General features: G+C 40.6%; 1 protein-coding gene across 1 annotated transcript in view; it reads right to left on the bottom strand.

Moving 5' to 3' along the window:
- Positions 1–10,380, bottom strand: part of arhgap39 (Rho GTPase activating protein 39) — a 96,298-nt gene extending 85,918 nt beyond the window's left edge. The window contains exon 1 of the mRNA XM_074667653.1: positions 10,260–10,380. Within this exon, the coding sequence (XP_074523754.1) occupies positions 10,260–10,270 (11 nt within the window). The 5' untranslated portion in view covers positions 10,271–10,380. The remainder of the gene's footprint in view (positions 1–10,259) is intronic.
- Positions 10,381–14,973: the final 4,593 nt, after the last annotated feature.

The following is a 14,973-nucleotide window of genomic DNA, read 5'->3' as shown; positions in this document are numbered from 1 at the left end:
TACATTCTGAAGTTTTGTATTGCTGGTTAACATTTACATATTCTAACAATTTAAATAAATATTAACTTCAGTAATTCCATCTACTCATTTTTTACCTTTTACCCAAAACATTACCAGTCTTATCCCACAGTCGGGAATGAGGTCTTTATTTAACACTGGTATCGGATCTGTATTGGTCGATACCCAAAGCCCAGGTATTGGTATTAGTATCAGAACCAGAAAAGTTGGATTGGTGCATCCCTAGTTTTTAGACAAAAAGTTGTCCCTGAAGGTCGACCACCTTTACAGGACTGAGATGCAGTTAATGAGATCAGCTGATGAAAGGCATCCTCTAAACTTCCTGAACTCATTGTTCCAGATAATCTTGTAGCCTCACCAGAAAAGAAGAAACTGTTTGTGATACATATTCCCCTTATAATGATAACTATGCATGAAATCCTGTTCAACATGGCTGCCTCGAGCTGGGATAAAGAGCTCACTGAACATTACAAGTCCGTTTAATGAGCATGAGAAGTCTGGCTGCTGAACAACTTTCTGTTTTTTTTTCTCCACCCCACAGACATTCATTGCTCACTGGATGACGGTGTAACATTAATATTCATTAAGTAATATTTGTGTTACTGTAAAGAGAGATCCACCTCAAACAGAAAGGGTCTATGTGGAGCTGAGGGATTTTGTCGTCCCATCAGGGTGTGTCACGATAAATCACGCTCTCGTCGATATTTTTAGAGTTTAACTGTGTTCTGATTGATTAGCATTCATTATTATTGTCCTGTTGCACACACTGAGCGTGACTACAGAAAGGTCCATAACCGCGAGTCAATAATTCACCCCACAGATGCCCTTCACACCTCCTGAAACACTGCATTGACTCTGGCAGGGAAAGCGAACAGGGCAAATAACACTTTCAACCGACAGAATCATTGTACACGACAGAAAGACCATAGACATTTTTGCAACTGTACAATTCTGGTATCTTATGTTAAAGGTTATTTTGGTGGATACAAAAGATGTACATGTTATTTTTGCCTTGAGTTGGAGGCAGCTTTGGGTCAAACGTAGGTTTTGTGTACTCCCTGCCTCCCTGTGTCAGGTTTTTAAACAGACTTTGAGATCTGTCCTTGAGAAATCTCCAACATACTTTATCACCTTCTCCTTTCAGAGAGACAGTCATTTTTAAAGTAAATGGGGTTCTCTGCGTTCTCCTAACTTTAGCTGCCATTAATTCTGCAACGGGACAAAGTGAATGGATGCGTGCTTGCTTATGTGCATGTGCTAAATGGCATGAAACAGGCGGAAAAAAACAAAAACATTTAAAATCCACTGAGATTTTAAAAGGGATAGATTGACAAAGACAAAAACTAAAGACACTTTCTCTTTAAGTTTATTTAATTTAGTTTACGGTTTAATACGGTTTAAGTGACTGTTTTTGTAAAGCCTAGTTTTTATGTTTATTTCAGTCAACAAAAATGTTTCTTAACATGTTGTTTTGTTTTTTTGTTTGTGTTAGTTTACTGTCATCACCTTGCGGCATAGTAACCTTTTCAAACCAGTTTTAGGGTGCAGTAACATTCGCAATCTGAACCAGACTTAAAGTGATACTCCGGGATGGAACAAGTTGGGTCCTATCACAAGGTTTAGCGCAGAAATTTCCCCTACAGCAGTGTTTTTGTGCAGCAGAAGCCCAGGGCGCACGCACCAAACACCCCCTCCCTGCTCGTCAGACGGTTTCCTCTGCACTCAGACGGGGCCAACTTTTACTTGACCAAAAACACAAATAAATGAACTCCCACCGAATCTGATATTGGTCTGCATTCACGCTTTATTTAGAGAATTTTCAGCACGTTACTTTCACATAAAAACACCGCTATAGTGATCTGACTATCAGTCACCCTGTATCTCTGTATCTACCCATGGGTTTATACATGCAGACAAATAGCTAAAAAGGCAAAAGGCGGTACATGGATAGCTGACAAGCTCAAAGTAAACACGACAAAGAGACTCAGACATTCTGTTGTAAATGTGTGGGTGGAACTAAAAATGTATCTTTTGGGTCTGATTAGCCATTGATTTTATGATAAATTTCCCAGTACAACCCCCAACCCCTGCTATCCACTGATATTATCTTACAAAATTGGTTTAAAGCTCAGTTGTAATATTTCTGGAGCTTTAGCAGCATGTTGCTAGCTGTGGGTTGCTAGCTTTGAGTTTGACAAAATAAACATACAGAAATTTTTCAAACACAGCCACATTACGAGTAAATCTCTTTGCGTGAACACACACACATACATACACACACAGAGGGCAGATTGTGTCCAGACACAGACCTGACCACTCTTAAACTGGATTAAATGTGATGACTGAGGCAGGAAATTTAAAATGAGTCTAAGCATGTCTCCTATTCGTTGTTTCCCTTTTCTTCACTCAGTCAGACGTCAATTTGTGCTCAGTGATTGTTTTTCTTTACCAGCTCAGAGTGATACTGAATGCCTCTGAAATTTTGATGCCCAGCAGAACACTTGATATTGCCATGGTACCAAAGCAGGCATCTTTGTCATCTGATCCTGCTTTTATGACATCTCTATTAGTAAAAGCTGAGGCCTTCACCAGTCAACCAGTCAGTCACAGTTCTTCTCTATAGAGCCTTCGCTGGGAAGCACTGGCGTGTCTCCCAGAGGCTTCTTCTTCCTGCCACTGTCTCTGATTAAATGGATGAAAAATTAATAGCTCAGACTGCAGACTGCCGTGTACTCATGCTGTCCTTTAAAGACACAACATCAATCGGAAGTGAGCAGTTTGTTGGTGCTTTCATGTGGGTAGTGAGGGACAGGCTGTGGGACAAAGATGAAGCCCATGAGAGCAAAGCAAAACAACCCTGAGGTCTGTATCAACGTTTTATTAAGCTAACAGCTGGGTGCTCCCTGGCTCTGTTTCTACAGCACACACAACAGGGTGCTCACTGCTGCTCACTGAACACACACATCCAAGCAGATGTGCTGCTAATAAACTGGGGAGGAATAAGAGTGCTGCACAGAATGACCAATGAAGCCTTTTTAAATCAATCTACCATTTGCTAATACAGGTAATACTGAGAGGAGGAATGTTAATGTTTATGTAAATGAAACACTCTGGTCAGCCCAGCTCCACCAACTGACACATCTGTTCTGCAAAATGCCCTCTCTGTCTGTGATTTGTTGTTCCTGTTTCTGTCTCACATAAAGCTCAGCCTCAGGACAGACAGGTGATATCAAAACAAGCTTCTCATCCATTTTTCTTGGTTAACAGAAAAACAGATATCTTCCCATCAAATCTATACGCTGCCTGAGGAGTGACAGTGAGAACATCAACACCTTTCTGAAAATATCTGAGATTTTTAACTCGAAGTGCTCTGAGCAAAAGTCAGAACACTCTCGGAGAAATAAACAGCCTGTGTGTATTTTCTCAGACTGGGCAAAGATCTTCCAAAGCCAGTGAAAACAGGAGCAGTGACATACTGTGAAAGTGATGCTCATTCAAAGCCAACAGAGTTCAGTTGTTTAAGTTACTGGACTGAAACTTAAAGATCCTGTGATGACTTCATCAGTGATCTCAAAGTAGACTCACATTTAATCCACAATATAAAATGATATTATCAGCACCAAAATCACTAAATGCTGTTCAAGTATCTGTGGTCTGGTCTGACAATCCCTGGAGAACATTTATAGCACACAGACCATAGTAGTAATGTCCAAAAACAGATTTTTTGACTTCTGATGTGATTTTTTCATGATACATTTTGCCAATTCTGATCCAATACCAATACCTTTCTCTGATAAATCCTGTTTTGCATTGGGTGATTCTGTTGTAAATGACAATTCATATGTTTGTTGTATTAAAGTGAGCCCTGTTGGTACCTCCTAACCTGACAAGCCAGACAAACAGTTTCATATATCCGCCACGGAATTATTTCACAAGTCCATCTGGGTAGCAGCTCTTCCGATTTGTTTTCAGAGGCGGGACTTTAAAAAAAATCTGCAGCTGGTGATTGGACAACCGTTCTGATTAACACACTCACCAAGGACCAATCCACATCAAGCCACGGTATGACATAGCTTATGTGAGCCGATGCTTCTAAGAAACAATAGATGAACAACTACTGAATCACGAGAAACGGCTGTGAAAAAGGCGTTAGACGACAGCTTCAGTTTTTATAAATTTAACTTAAGAACCAAAGGAACGCTGACAAGTACAAAAGTCTGCTGACGTCACATCTGCTCCCACAGCTCCCGCCTCTCTTCTCTGATTGGGCCGGTCAGAATTTAGCCGAGTGAAATCGTTGCTCATTGGAGCCAGACAAGATGGACCTGCAGGAGTTCAGAAACTGAATCAGGCAGGTCCGTCTGCTCTGCAAGGTTAGGTACCTCCTTGAGAAACAAACATTGCTTTCCAAATAGAAGTAGTCCCACACAGTGGACATGTTTGCAACGTGGTGATTTACTGCAGCCATAAAGCATGACAGTGCTGAAAACATGTGAAATTGGATCGGTCCCAATCAGGTAACAAAATCTGATGCTACCCAATCCTCCAAAAGTAGCCATATTGGGCACCGACGCCACTTAATGTATCGGATCGAGACATCCCTTACCGAAAGTCCCTCTGACAACATCTCCCTGGACTGCAAAGTTCAGTGAGAAGCAAAATCTCTACTTTTTCCTGAAGAAAAAAGCTGTAGTAATGGTATACAATGGAGCTGGACTGGCAAGAAGAAATAGGACAGAAGAATAACAAATGGGAGAGTATACTGCTGTGATCTATTAAAACTTGAGAGTCTACCAAAAAAATGAAAAGTGAGGTTACGTTAGCTTGGCTTGGTGAGGTTGGAGCTGGTAGATGAGCACTGGTAGGACATAACCAGGATACACTATATTACATGTTACATACACGTCTGTCTCTTGAACACCGGGCTGTGAGTAACACTAAATATGGCTGGGTACTAAACTAATGTACATACTGAGTTTATAAGTTTGCAATCAAACAATAGTGCTACATAACTACAAATAAATACATAACCCCGTTGCATTGTATCTGGTAAAGATTTGTCATGAACAAAGAAAAGTAGGGTTAAAGGATAATTTATGTTTTTTAAGAGAAAGGAGGAAGTGGAGTCAGCTCTCCAGAGAGTACTGCGTGGAGGGGCAAACGTAAACAAAGTCTTCGTCAGTTCAGAGGTCATTACAGCCACACAGCCCTGTCTGAAGTGACACAGACTGCAGCAGAGGACTAACCCGGGGTGGACCATGAGGGAATATTGGTGAAAAACAAGAGTTTTTGGACGATTAATGCAGTTTTAGGAGCGGCGCTGTCTATGCCCCGATGGATCCTATCAAACGGACGTCCGCTGCACGATTTTGGATCTAAATATCTCCCGAAGCACTGCTTGGATCAGGAAAGCCTTCTGGGTAAGTATTTTGTTCTACTTCATTCTATAAACAATGTAAAGGCTGTATGAACCGAACTTATCCTTAAAAAAGAAGACCTGCTCTCCATTTATTTACTTCCAAAAGAATTGCTTGCCTTGGAAAGAGTCAGGTCCTTGTGATACTGGTTGATGGTGCTCATGGTAAAATAAGATAAGTAAAAGCAATAAGATATTTCTTTATTTTTCCCACAATGGTGAAATCAATGGAGTTATAGAGGCCAACAAGAAATGTCTTTCTTCAGCAAAAACACAACAGACTCCAGCCAGAGGTGTTACTGCTATCAATGCCAACAGAAAGCCTTCACACAGCCCTTCAATACCAGTTGTAAATGTATCTTTGAAAAAGAGAAATAACACCACTTTTATTGCTTCTCAATGTATTAACTGCAGGATAGTGAAGGTGAATGTGTTGGCTGTGGTTTATTGAAATTCAGTGCAAACATTTTTAACCAGAATGAGTTGAAACTAAAAAATGTCCTGCGGTCTGCCATTAGCCTGCAGGCTGCACTTTGAGAAACAGTGATCTGTATTAGCCACCTCAGATCAATGTAACAAAGGACTGATGAGTGAGTTTGCTGTGAACACAATATTTGCACACAAATTTTTTGTACAACATGCAAGTCTCATTTGTGCTTCTTTATCATCATGTTCATTCCATCATTTCTACTATTAATGCAAGTTCACAGTTACCAATGTGTTTCAAACCACAGGAGTCGAGGAAGGAGCGAAAGTACTGACGGAGGCCAACCTCAACACATCCCATCACGCAAGAATTAAAGGAGGACTGTATGTGACCCATATGGCAGCAGCTTGGTGGCTCGAGATATGAATATTTCAACCACGTGCTGCTGGTACAACACACAGGCTCAGTGCCCCACCCTGCTGCTGGGATCAAATGTCAAGCTGGCAGCCAGACATGGAGACGACATGCGGCGTGGAGCCGCCGAGTGTGTGGTGATACATTGTGTATGTCAACAACATTCTTTGGGATGATCTCAAGCACAGCGCAGGGCATGAAGAAAGATTGATTTAAAAACCATAAACTGTGGCTCACCTCAGATTTTGCTCTATTCACTGACAGAAGAACTTTCTCTTTCAGAAAAACAGCCAAAATATTTCCACGGCAACCACAGTGTAAAGAGAATTCCTATTAACAGCTTGTTTCAGGAGCTATTAATTAGTGGTCTTGTTCAACAACCATGCTGGGAAAAATGAAAAAGAGCACATAATTGCTCCACTTACAGTAGCTCAATAGACTGGAATGCAATACGCTCCAACACATGCTGAGATCTGCGTTAGAGCAGCAGCTGCAATCAGACATACGTTAGCCTGCACAGCCTATGTTTGCACAGATGTCCAACTTCAAACATTAGATCGACTTAAGATTGTTAAAAGGCATTCTGGGAAATAACTGCTACTTACTAAGGACCATAAAACAACATAGGTTACAGATATTGACCATTTGCAGTCAATGTGATGTCACATCAGTGAAGTGGCGTTGTTGGCGTGAGGCCATAGTGCATTTTTATCCCCCTGTGCATACAGCCCCACTGGTTCCTAAGCTAACCAGTTCTTTTATTTCAGCAGTTTTTGGATTTACCTGTCAGCATGTGTTGTTGTTTGCTTCCGTCAAAAGATTTGTTTGCTCTTGAGATAAAATCCAACCTGACTTCTGTTTGCGAGTAATTAACTTCACACTTTTAATTTATTCATCGGTGACTCACTTATACAATCAGTTTTGCTTCAGTAGTTACAAGTCGAGGCCTGAAAATCACTGTTAAAAGGTGCATGCATGTGCATCCTAATGCTAATCAATCCTGTGACTGAAACAGGTGATAACTCATACCACTAGGTAACCACAACAATTGCTGGATTACAGAAAACAGTTGAAACCTTGTCTTGCGTTTAAGTGCACTTTCCTGCACAACTCTCAAGTTTGAACAGACCACTGCAGAATAACTGCTGCACATGGGTAGGAATGAACATTATCACAAACAGCTTAGCCCGTGCTTTAGCCTTTAGTGTGTGCTCTATCACTCTCCTGTTTAGTTTTCTTCTTCTTTTTCTGTCTGACAGTTTAGGCTCCTGTGTCCACCATCACTACAAAATTAATCACAGAAATTGTTTTCAGCAGAGAAAAACACAGATCTCTCTTCTCACAACTAAACTTCTTAAACTTCGTCAGCCGGCGTGGTGTTGTTATAGAGACCTAGAGGTGTTGTAAATCAACCTAGTCCTGCTTGACCCAATGGGGAAGCTAAGTAGCATTTCAAAAAAACCTATATTGGCGTTGATAATATACCTAGAAGGGAGACGTTTTCAACATCACTCAGAAACTCCCCACAGCCCCTTTACTATAGCCACATGAATATGAGCTGGGTTTGTGTTCCTTCTCACAAACCAAACGGTATTCTGAAAGAGCAGAAAACATACCAGACCTGTTGGTTAAAACTTGCTCTTTACTGTCATAATTTGAAAAACAACCCCACAACTTTCAGTTTCTTCTTTCAAGGAGGCACAAAGATCTTGACATTACTGCTGTGCTTGCCAATATTTTTGTTTGTTTAGTGATTAGATGGTGTTAGTATTAAACACAGCTCTACTGATACTGCCTTGCAAAATTATCATATTGTATTTTAGGGGCTCTTGAACTGTTTACATTCTCTAGTTTAAATATTTCCCCACTGCTGACATCTTAGTTCAGGGGGTGCTGAAGTTAAGTCAATCATGCATTTGCAATGTGCAGCAAAATGTGCTCAGTTAACAAAAGCTGATGTAAATGGCCCAGGCAGACAAAAATGCTCAGATCGACTCCAATCCAGAGTAGATGGTTGAGATCAAGATTGGGACATTCCTGGAAGTTGCAATAATGCAACTGAGCATTCACTTATTAAGTGAGCAGATCTATTCATCTAAAGATAAATTCAAGATCATGGCCCTGCTTTCTGGGAGAATTAAGCCTGTGGGAAACTACTGGCAGTTCTTCTTTTAATCCCGTTATGTGGGAGAATTCATATCCTGATCTTCAATATCAGGATCCCTCACGTGTCCTACAACTTCTCTACAGTGAATATAAATGATGCTTGTGGACATGTGCAGCATCTACTAAAAGTGAGTATTAATATCCCCATCTAAAGCATCAGCATGTCCAGGGCTGCACTGACTGACCTCTGATGCCCCCTTCTTCTGGGCGTAACCAATACAAGCCGTTAATAAAGTGAAGCAGAGGAGCAGAAACAGAATGCTATTATGATCTTCCTTAATGGTTTAACACATTAGGAGCTCAATTTGTTCATTTTATTCTCACCATACACAGTGAATTGAAAATATCCTCACCCCATCAACAATATCTGATCGCAAGACCAAGTGCTTTCTCATCAGTCATGAGGGAGCTGCACCTCTGATTTGTGCGATAAGACTCTGACAAACATGCAGGGATTTGTATAATGCTCCAGAGCCCACAGGGCAGACCAGCACAAGTGATTTACATGAGGCCAGATGACCCATGCAACACAAATTTAACAGCCATCAATTATTAACTCGGCCTTATGAGCTTGCATGCTGCAGGGGGGGAACAGCCATTGTCTATGGTAAAGATGCTGCATGCAGTTGGACTTTAATGGCAGAAACCAGAGGCTGATCTGACAGAGAGCCCACAGGGGCACTTTAAAAACTTGGAGAATGAAAAAAGGGGGTCTACAGAAATAGCTTTTTAAAGGGTAAAGATTTTTTTTAGCAATGTGCAGCTACAGAACAGGTATTTCAGAGCTTAATGTAGCTTTGGGAGTGACCTTTATCTGCTGTAGAGCCAAATCCGATTCAAATCAAGCTGTTTTATTGTGTGCCTGAGCAGAGGGATCTGTACACGTTTGCTACAAGAGATGGGAAACTGTTTAGCATATTTAATGCATGCTCTTGAATACCAAATTGGACCTCATCTATTGGTTCACCAACTCTCTCCACCAGTGAGATTGAAAATATGACTTCTTTCATTGGCTCATACTCTTTTTCAGTGATGGGTGTGGGGCAAAAAGTGAAAAACAGTACATTTGTTTTGTAAAACTATGTCAAATTTAGCCTGGGAAATAACTTATTCATATCGGTTGTTTGCTGATTGTTGGTTAATAATGAACAATTAAAAAACCTTAAACAGAATTTTTTTCTTACAATTTATGTTCACGCGGCAGAGCATCTCACCTTTTTAAGGTAAAATGAAATGAAAGAAATGTAAGAGGATGGTGCCACGCTTCTCCATTTCCAGTGCCCCCTCTCATGGGAGGCGCCTCCATCCATCATGAGGATGAGCGATGCTGCGAGGGAGGATTTGGATAACCTGGCTAGCCAAGCATCAACCCACATTGATAATGGGTCCACATAGGTGGGTGTGCTGCTAGCATTCAGCTAGAGGAGAAGGTTAGCTGCATTCCAGCAAAGGGGACCGCGATGTAGACCGACAGGTGCAACAGCATCATCATCCTCATCCAGCCGTCCACAGCCTCATTGCTGTGAGCCTTCCACCTTGAAAATTAACCCGCGAAACAAACCCAAGCAAACAACCAACCACACACCGAGCTGGCAGCATAACCACCCTGAATCCACGGGGATTTTTTTCACTATGAATCGTGTTAAATCGTGGAAGAGAATGAGTGGCGTGCTAGCTTGCGGGCGCTTCAGCACAGCGACCAAACGAACCGCTGTTAGCCTCGTCGCTGTGCTGGCAGCCTCCCTCTGCTCTCAGAGGAGGTATCGAATAAAACAGCAAACAGGGGAAAAAACGCAGACTTTCTCCTGATTGACTCACCTCTCTGCCATTTTCCCGAGAGTTCTTAGAATCCGTTTAGAATAAATCCCACAACGTCTCCCATGTTGCCGAAATTGCGTTCGCCGCAGTCAACGAGTCACTCCTTCCAGACCGGAGTCAAACCGTCAACTTTAGAAACCTCTACATCCGGCCGCCACCTTCAAAATAAAAGCTTCTCGAGAAATTGCAGTCATTGAGCAACTCACATCTTCTTCACGGGTTAAAAAGGAGCATACCATGGCTACAAAAACAACAACACGTGATGTACACGTTACATTAGTTAGGTTACTGAAGTTTGCAAAAACAGTCAAGCCAGTAGAACTGAAAATATGACTTTAGTGATTTCATCTAATGTACTTATACAACCTGTAATACACCAAATTTGAGTTTAAACGGTGCTACGTCATAACGACTTTTTAAGTTTTCCAAGTTTAGCTTATCAGGTTTTGCTATTAGGCTGTTGACAACTCTGCCACACGAACATTACAGCTCCATGCTAAATCTTTATCGAACTACTGACCCAAAAGTGCACTATCTTATAGATTCCCAATGGGTTATATCAGATATAAATTTCATCAGCGGTAACACTTTATGTTTTTCGTCATTGCAGAAAGAAAAAGAAGAAGAAAGAAAACCTGGAATAAAAAAATGGAGCCCATAAGTGTGAACAACTCATCTTTAATTCTGAAGTAAATATTCAACAGCTTCCTGTATTGGTGTCGCTAAATTAGACCTTTTGAAGAGGGGAACCAGCACTGCTTGTTTCAAGTGGTAATGCTTTCATGTTGGATTAAAGGTTCTGTCTGCAATGCTTGTGAGTAATGTGTGAAAATGTTGTTAAAGTTAAACTGGTAATTTAAATTTCTTCCTCTGAGTAAAAGGGGCAGCACTGAATTCCAGCATGCTGCAGGACACCCTGAGCAGGTCCACCACAGGGCTCCAGAGAATCACAAACACTCCCATTTACAGCCTACTTCTGGAACATTTGTTGCTGCCCATCCATGTGACTGTGGGATAAAAATAAAAAAATAAATAAAAGCACACAAAACATTTTGAGCTCTAAAAAAAAAAGAGAACCAAACAACAAAACGCATGCTGGCCTGTGTATCCAAAGGAATGCAAGGGCTATAACATGTATTTACAATTTATCTTAGAGAAACTCAGAAATTTTAAATCACTTTACTTTCAAAGAACTGGTTATTTGAGGTTGCAACATTCAGTCACTGCAAATTTCAATGTAGTATGGACTGTTTACTGTGATACCCTCTTTTGCTGACCAGTTTTAAGATTTTCTCACCCTGATTTCCCCAAAAATGCTTGTGCACCCACCTGTTTTTTATTTATTTATTTGTTTTCTGAATCAGTATAATTCTTAAATTATGGACAGCTGTAAGACTTGATGCAGTAGACCTTATTGGAGAACCCAATCTGCAGCTGCTGGGTGCATATATATCCTCCAGGTTGGATAACATGGGTGATTGTTTTTTGTCACAATAGACTGCCTTTGTGTTGGCACCAGAAATTGGAGCAGCCTTCCTATTTGATGTCAAATTCACAGTGAACATGAGCTGCCTACTGGGAAAAGAAGTTTGAAGTAAGAGATATAGAAGGTGCAGACTGGGGTTTGACTGATTGAGTGTGTCCTTGGGAATATTAAACAGATTTTTTTTATCAAATGCTTTTTATGCACACCGGTGTGACAGACATCTCTTACAGAGGAGTGTTCCATAGATTCCTCCTGTACAAAAAAGGAAACTAATTCCCCTCCTGCTGCCAATCCAGCTGTACACCTGCAGTGCATCCACTCATCAAATCTCTGCAGTACTCAGCACAACACTTCATGCTTAAAGAAGATTATTCAGGGTGGCTTTGTCATACAAATATCGAGGTCAAGTCATGCTAAGTTCCACGACTATCTTTATGTTCTTCTGATTCACTGTCTACCTGAGAACTCTGCATGTTTGTCTCTCTGAGCACTTTGTCCTTCTTTTGTCAGCTCTGTTCATCCTGCCTGCCCCAATCCACCAAACACAGGCTCTGGTCTTCATTCGCCATGATGTCTGTATATATAACATACTGAAAGGCCACAAACCATGACATGAATCCTTCTTTTTGAGTCAAGGATTTGCAAAACTGAACAATAAAAACAGCATTTGGAGTGTAAGAAGCATCTCCACTGCTCCTTTTCTCCTCAGTTTCATTGAGTGGTTATGGTTAGTATCCATGATAAATAACTCCACCTGTCAAATACAAACATTACTTCCAGTGGGAAATGATGCATGGAGGTTTTCCTTCATTTGGATGATCAAGATAAACATAACATTATAAACTAAATAATTGATGAAGTAAGATGACAGCATGATAAAGTGCAGTACATGTGTTGATGATACCACCCAGCCTCACAGCCCTCATTAACACTGCAGGAATGTTTCCCTTTAAGCCCACAATGAGAGTGCCATGGTGTTTTATAGGTCCCTGATCTTGTTTCTTAAACTCTGCACTGGAAAGACGAATTCCAGTGACATTGCATCCTGGCAATTTTCATTGTGACCATAGAGTTTATGTGACCTTGTTTTAGGTGTAATTGCCATCTACCATTTGAGGGCAAACTTCCCTGATGCGTGTTGTGTGTCCTGTAGTGTTAATATTTGGCTTCCTCACTTTTTGACTTTGAACAACCCCTCACTAGATTGCGTCCACACACCAGGCTTTTTCCTGTATCCACACAATGTTATCCATCCATCCATCTATTACATATGCTGCTTTTCTTATTCAGGGTCCCAGGGGCATGAGGTCCTTACCTGTTTGTCATTGCACATGAGGCAGGGTTCACCCAGGACATGTCACAAACTTAACATGTAAAGACAACAGTCACATATTCCACACATATTAGCTACTTAGAACCACCTATTCACCTGAGAAGCATACTTTTGAATAGGGGTAAGAAGCCGCAATATCTGTGGGAACCTGAGGGTAGAACATACAAAGTCCACTCAGAAAGGTTCCTGTTCAGCTTGGGATACAATCAAGGAACCATCTTGCTATAGGGCAACATCACAAACCACTGTGACACCATGCAGACCTCAAATTGTAATTCTATCACAACTGTCACACCTACACTGGACCACAAAGATTAAGTTAAAGTGATACTATTTCACTATCGTATGTTTCCTCAGTCATCAATGTTCATTTCACCCAGCAACACATTCACTATCTCCTCATTTCTTGTGACTTTCCACAACCTTGCCCATTTACATTGTAATGACAAAGTTTAAGGATTAGCAGAAAAATACAAATAACTTTGGGATTATTAGTGCAGTGATGTAATCCCAAACTGGCATATGTGATGTGCTCTGTCACTGTGAAGTCCGTCAGTCCTGAATCACAGACTCTGGCGCCCTTCTGTGGTCATTACAGGAACTACTATCATTAAAAAAATCTGAGAACTCAGGAGTACATTACTTATCTTAAAACCAAATTTTTGATTACTATGAATTTTGTAAGGACCCAATTGTTACTTAATACTTATTAGTAAATAGCATGTCTTATACATCTTTGTATGAACTTTTCTACATCTATCCTAAAGAGTTATTTTGCAGATAAACTATTTTTAAAATAAAACTAATAATTTTGTGTACCTCTATAAAGTAGTTAAAATTATCTCAGTCTTAAAAAAACTGACATCATATGCTGTCTGCATGATTAATTGTCTTTAAATCTACTTATTTTACTGGATTATCCCATTGTGTAGGTAGGGCTATAATTTCTTACAACAAACTTTTGCTCCTGTGAGTTGGACCTGTTTCATCACAGTGAGTAATTTGCTTGAATTGTAAACCACATTTCGCTGAAAAATTAAAAGTCAGTACCATTTTCTGTTGTTTTGATTGCAGCACTTTTACCATGTCTTTACACTTGTCTTTGCTTCCTGTTTGATGAGTCATGATTTATTGAATACCAAAGCATAGCATTGCACTTTAATCAAATTCACACACAAATCGCACAGCCACCAGGGTAATTTGGGGTTGAGTAACTTGCTGAAAGACACTACAGTGTGTGTACAGCTGGATAGGATTAAACACCCCCTCTTCGGATTGAGAGAGGACCATCCCTGCCTGTTCAAAGAAAGAACAATAGACGCATGCAGCAATAGAAAGCCCTCATCACAGCTCATTCCAAGGAGATTTGAACTTAATTTGATTCCTTTTCCTATTTGTACAACAAATTTACATTTTCAGAGCGCAAAACGACAAACTTGCAAATTCTCAAGATATAAAGTGTTTTTGTCACTGCAAGCAATAAAAGAATGTTTGAATTTTAGATACTGTTTTCTTGGCTGGGAATTTTTTAGGACAATGAATTTCTCTGAATTGGAAACACCAGTGGTTGTGGCGCACCAATAGCCTTAAAGAAAAATGTTTTTAATGGATTGGGACTGAAACAAATAACAACATTTAACAAATAGAAAGCAAACTGGTATGTCCCACCCCTCGTTATGAAGAAAAGTAATGGTTTGATATCTGTTTGCAGTATACATGGTGGATACGTGCGAAGGCTTTTCCACCCTGTAATTTGACAATCATCTACACGTTTTTCCCCGAAGTCCCTGAATGCAACAGGGGAGCTGCATGGCCCTTTCTCCGATCTTCACCCGATGAAACCCGAGCGTTCCCGAAATATAACTCGTGGTCTCATTCCATTGGCCGGAGCTCTG

The sequence above is a fragment of the Halichoeres trimaculatus genome, unplaced genomic scaffold (assembly GCF_033239565.1).
Source record: "Halichoeres trimaculatus isolate MK-OKI-2021-1 unplaced genomic scaffold, fHalTri1.1 fHalTri1_scaffold_4, whole genome shotgun sequence".
In the NCBI taxonomy this organism is placed as follows: domain Eukaryota; kingdom Metazoa; phylum Chordata; class Actinopteri; order Labriformes; family Labridae; genus Halichoeres; species Halichoeres trimaculatus.
This window is presented reverse-complemented; position numbering and strand designations above follow the sequence as displayed.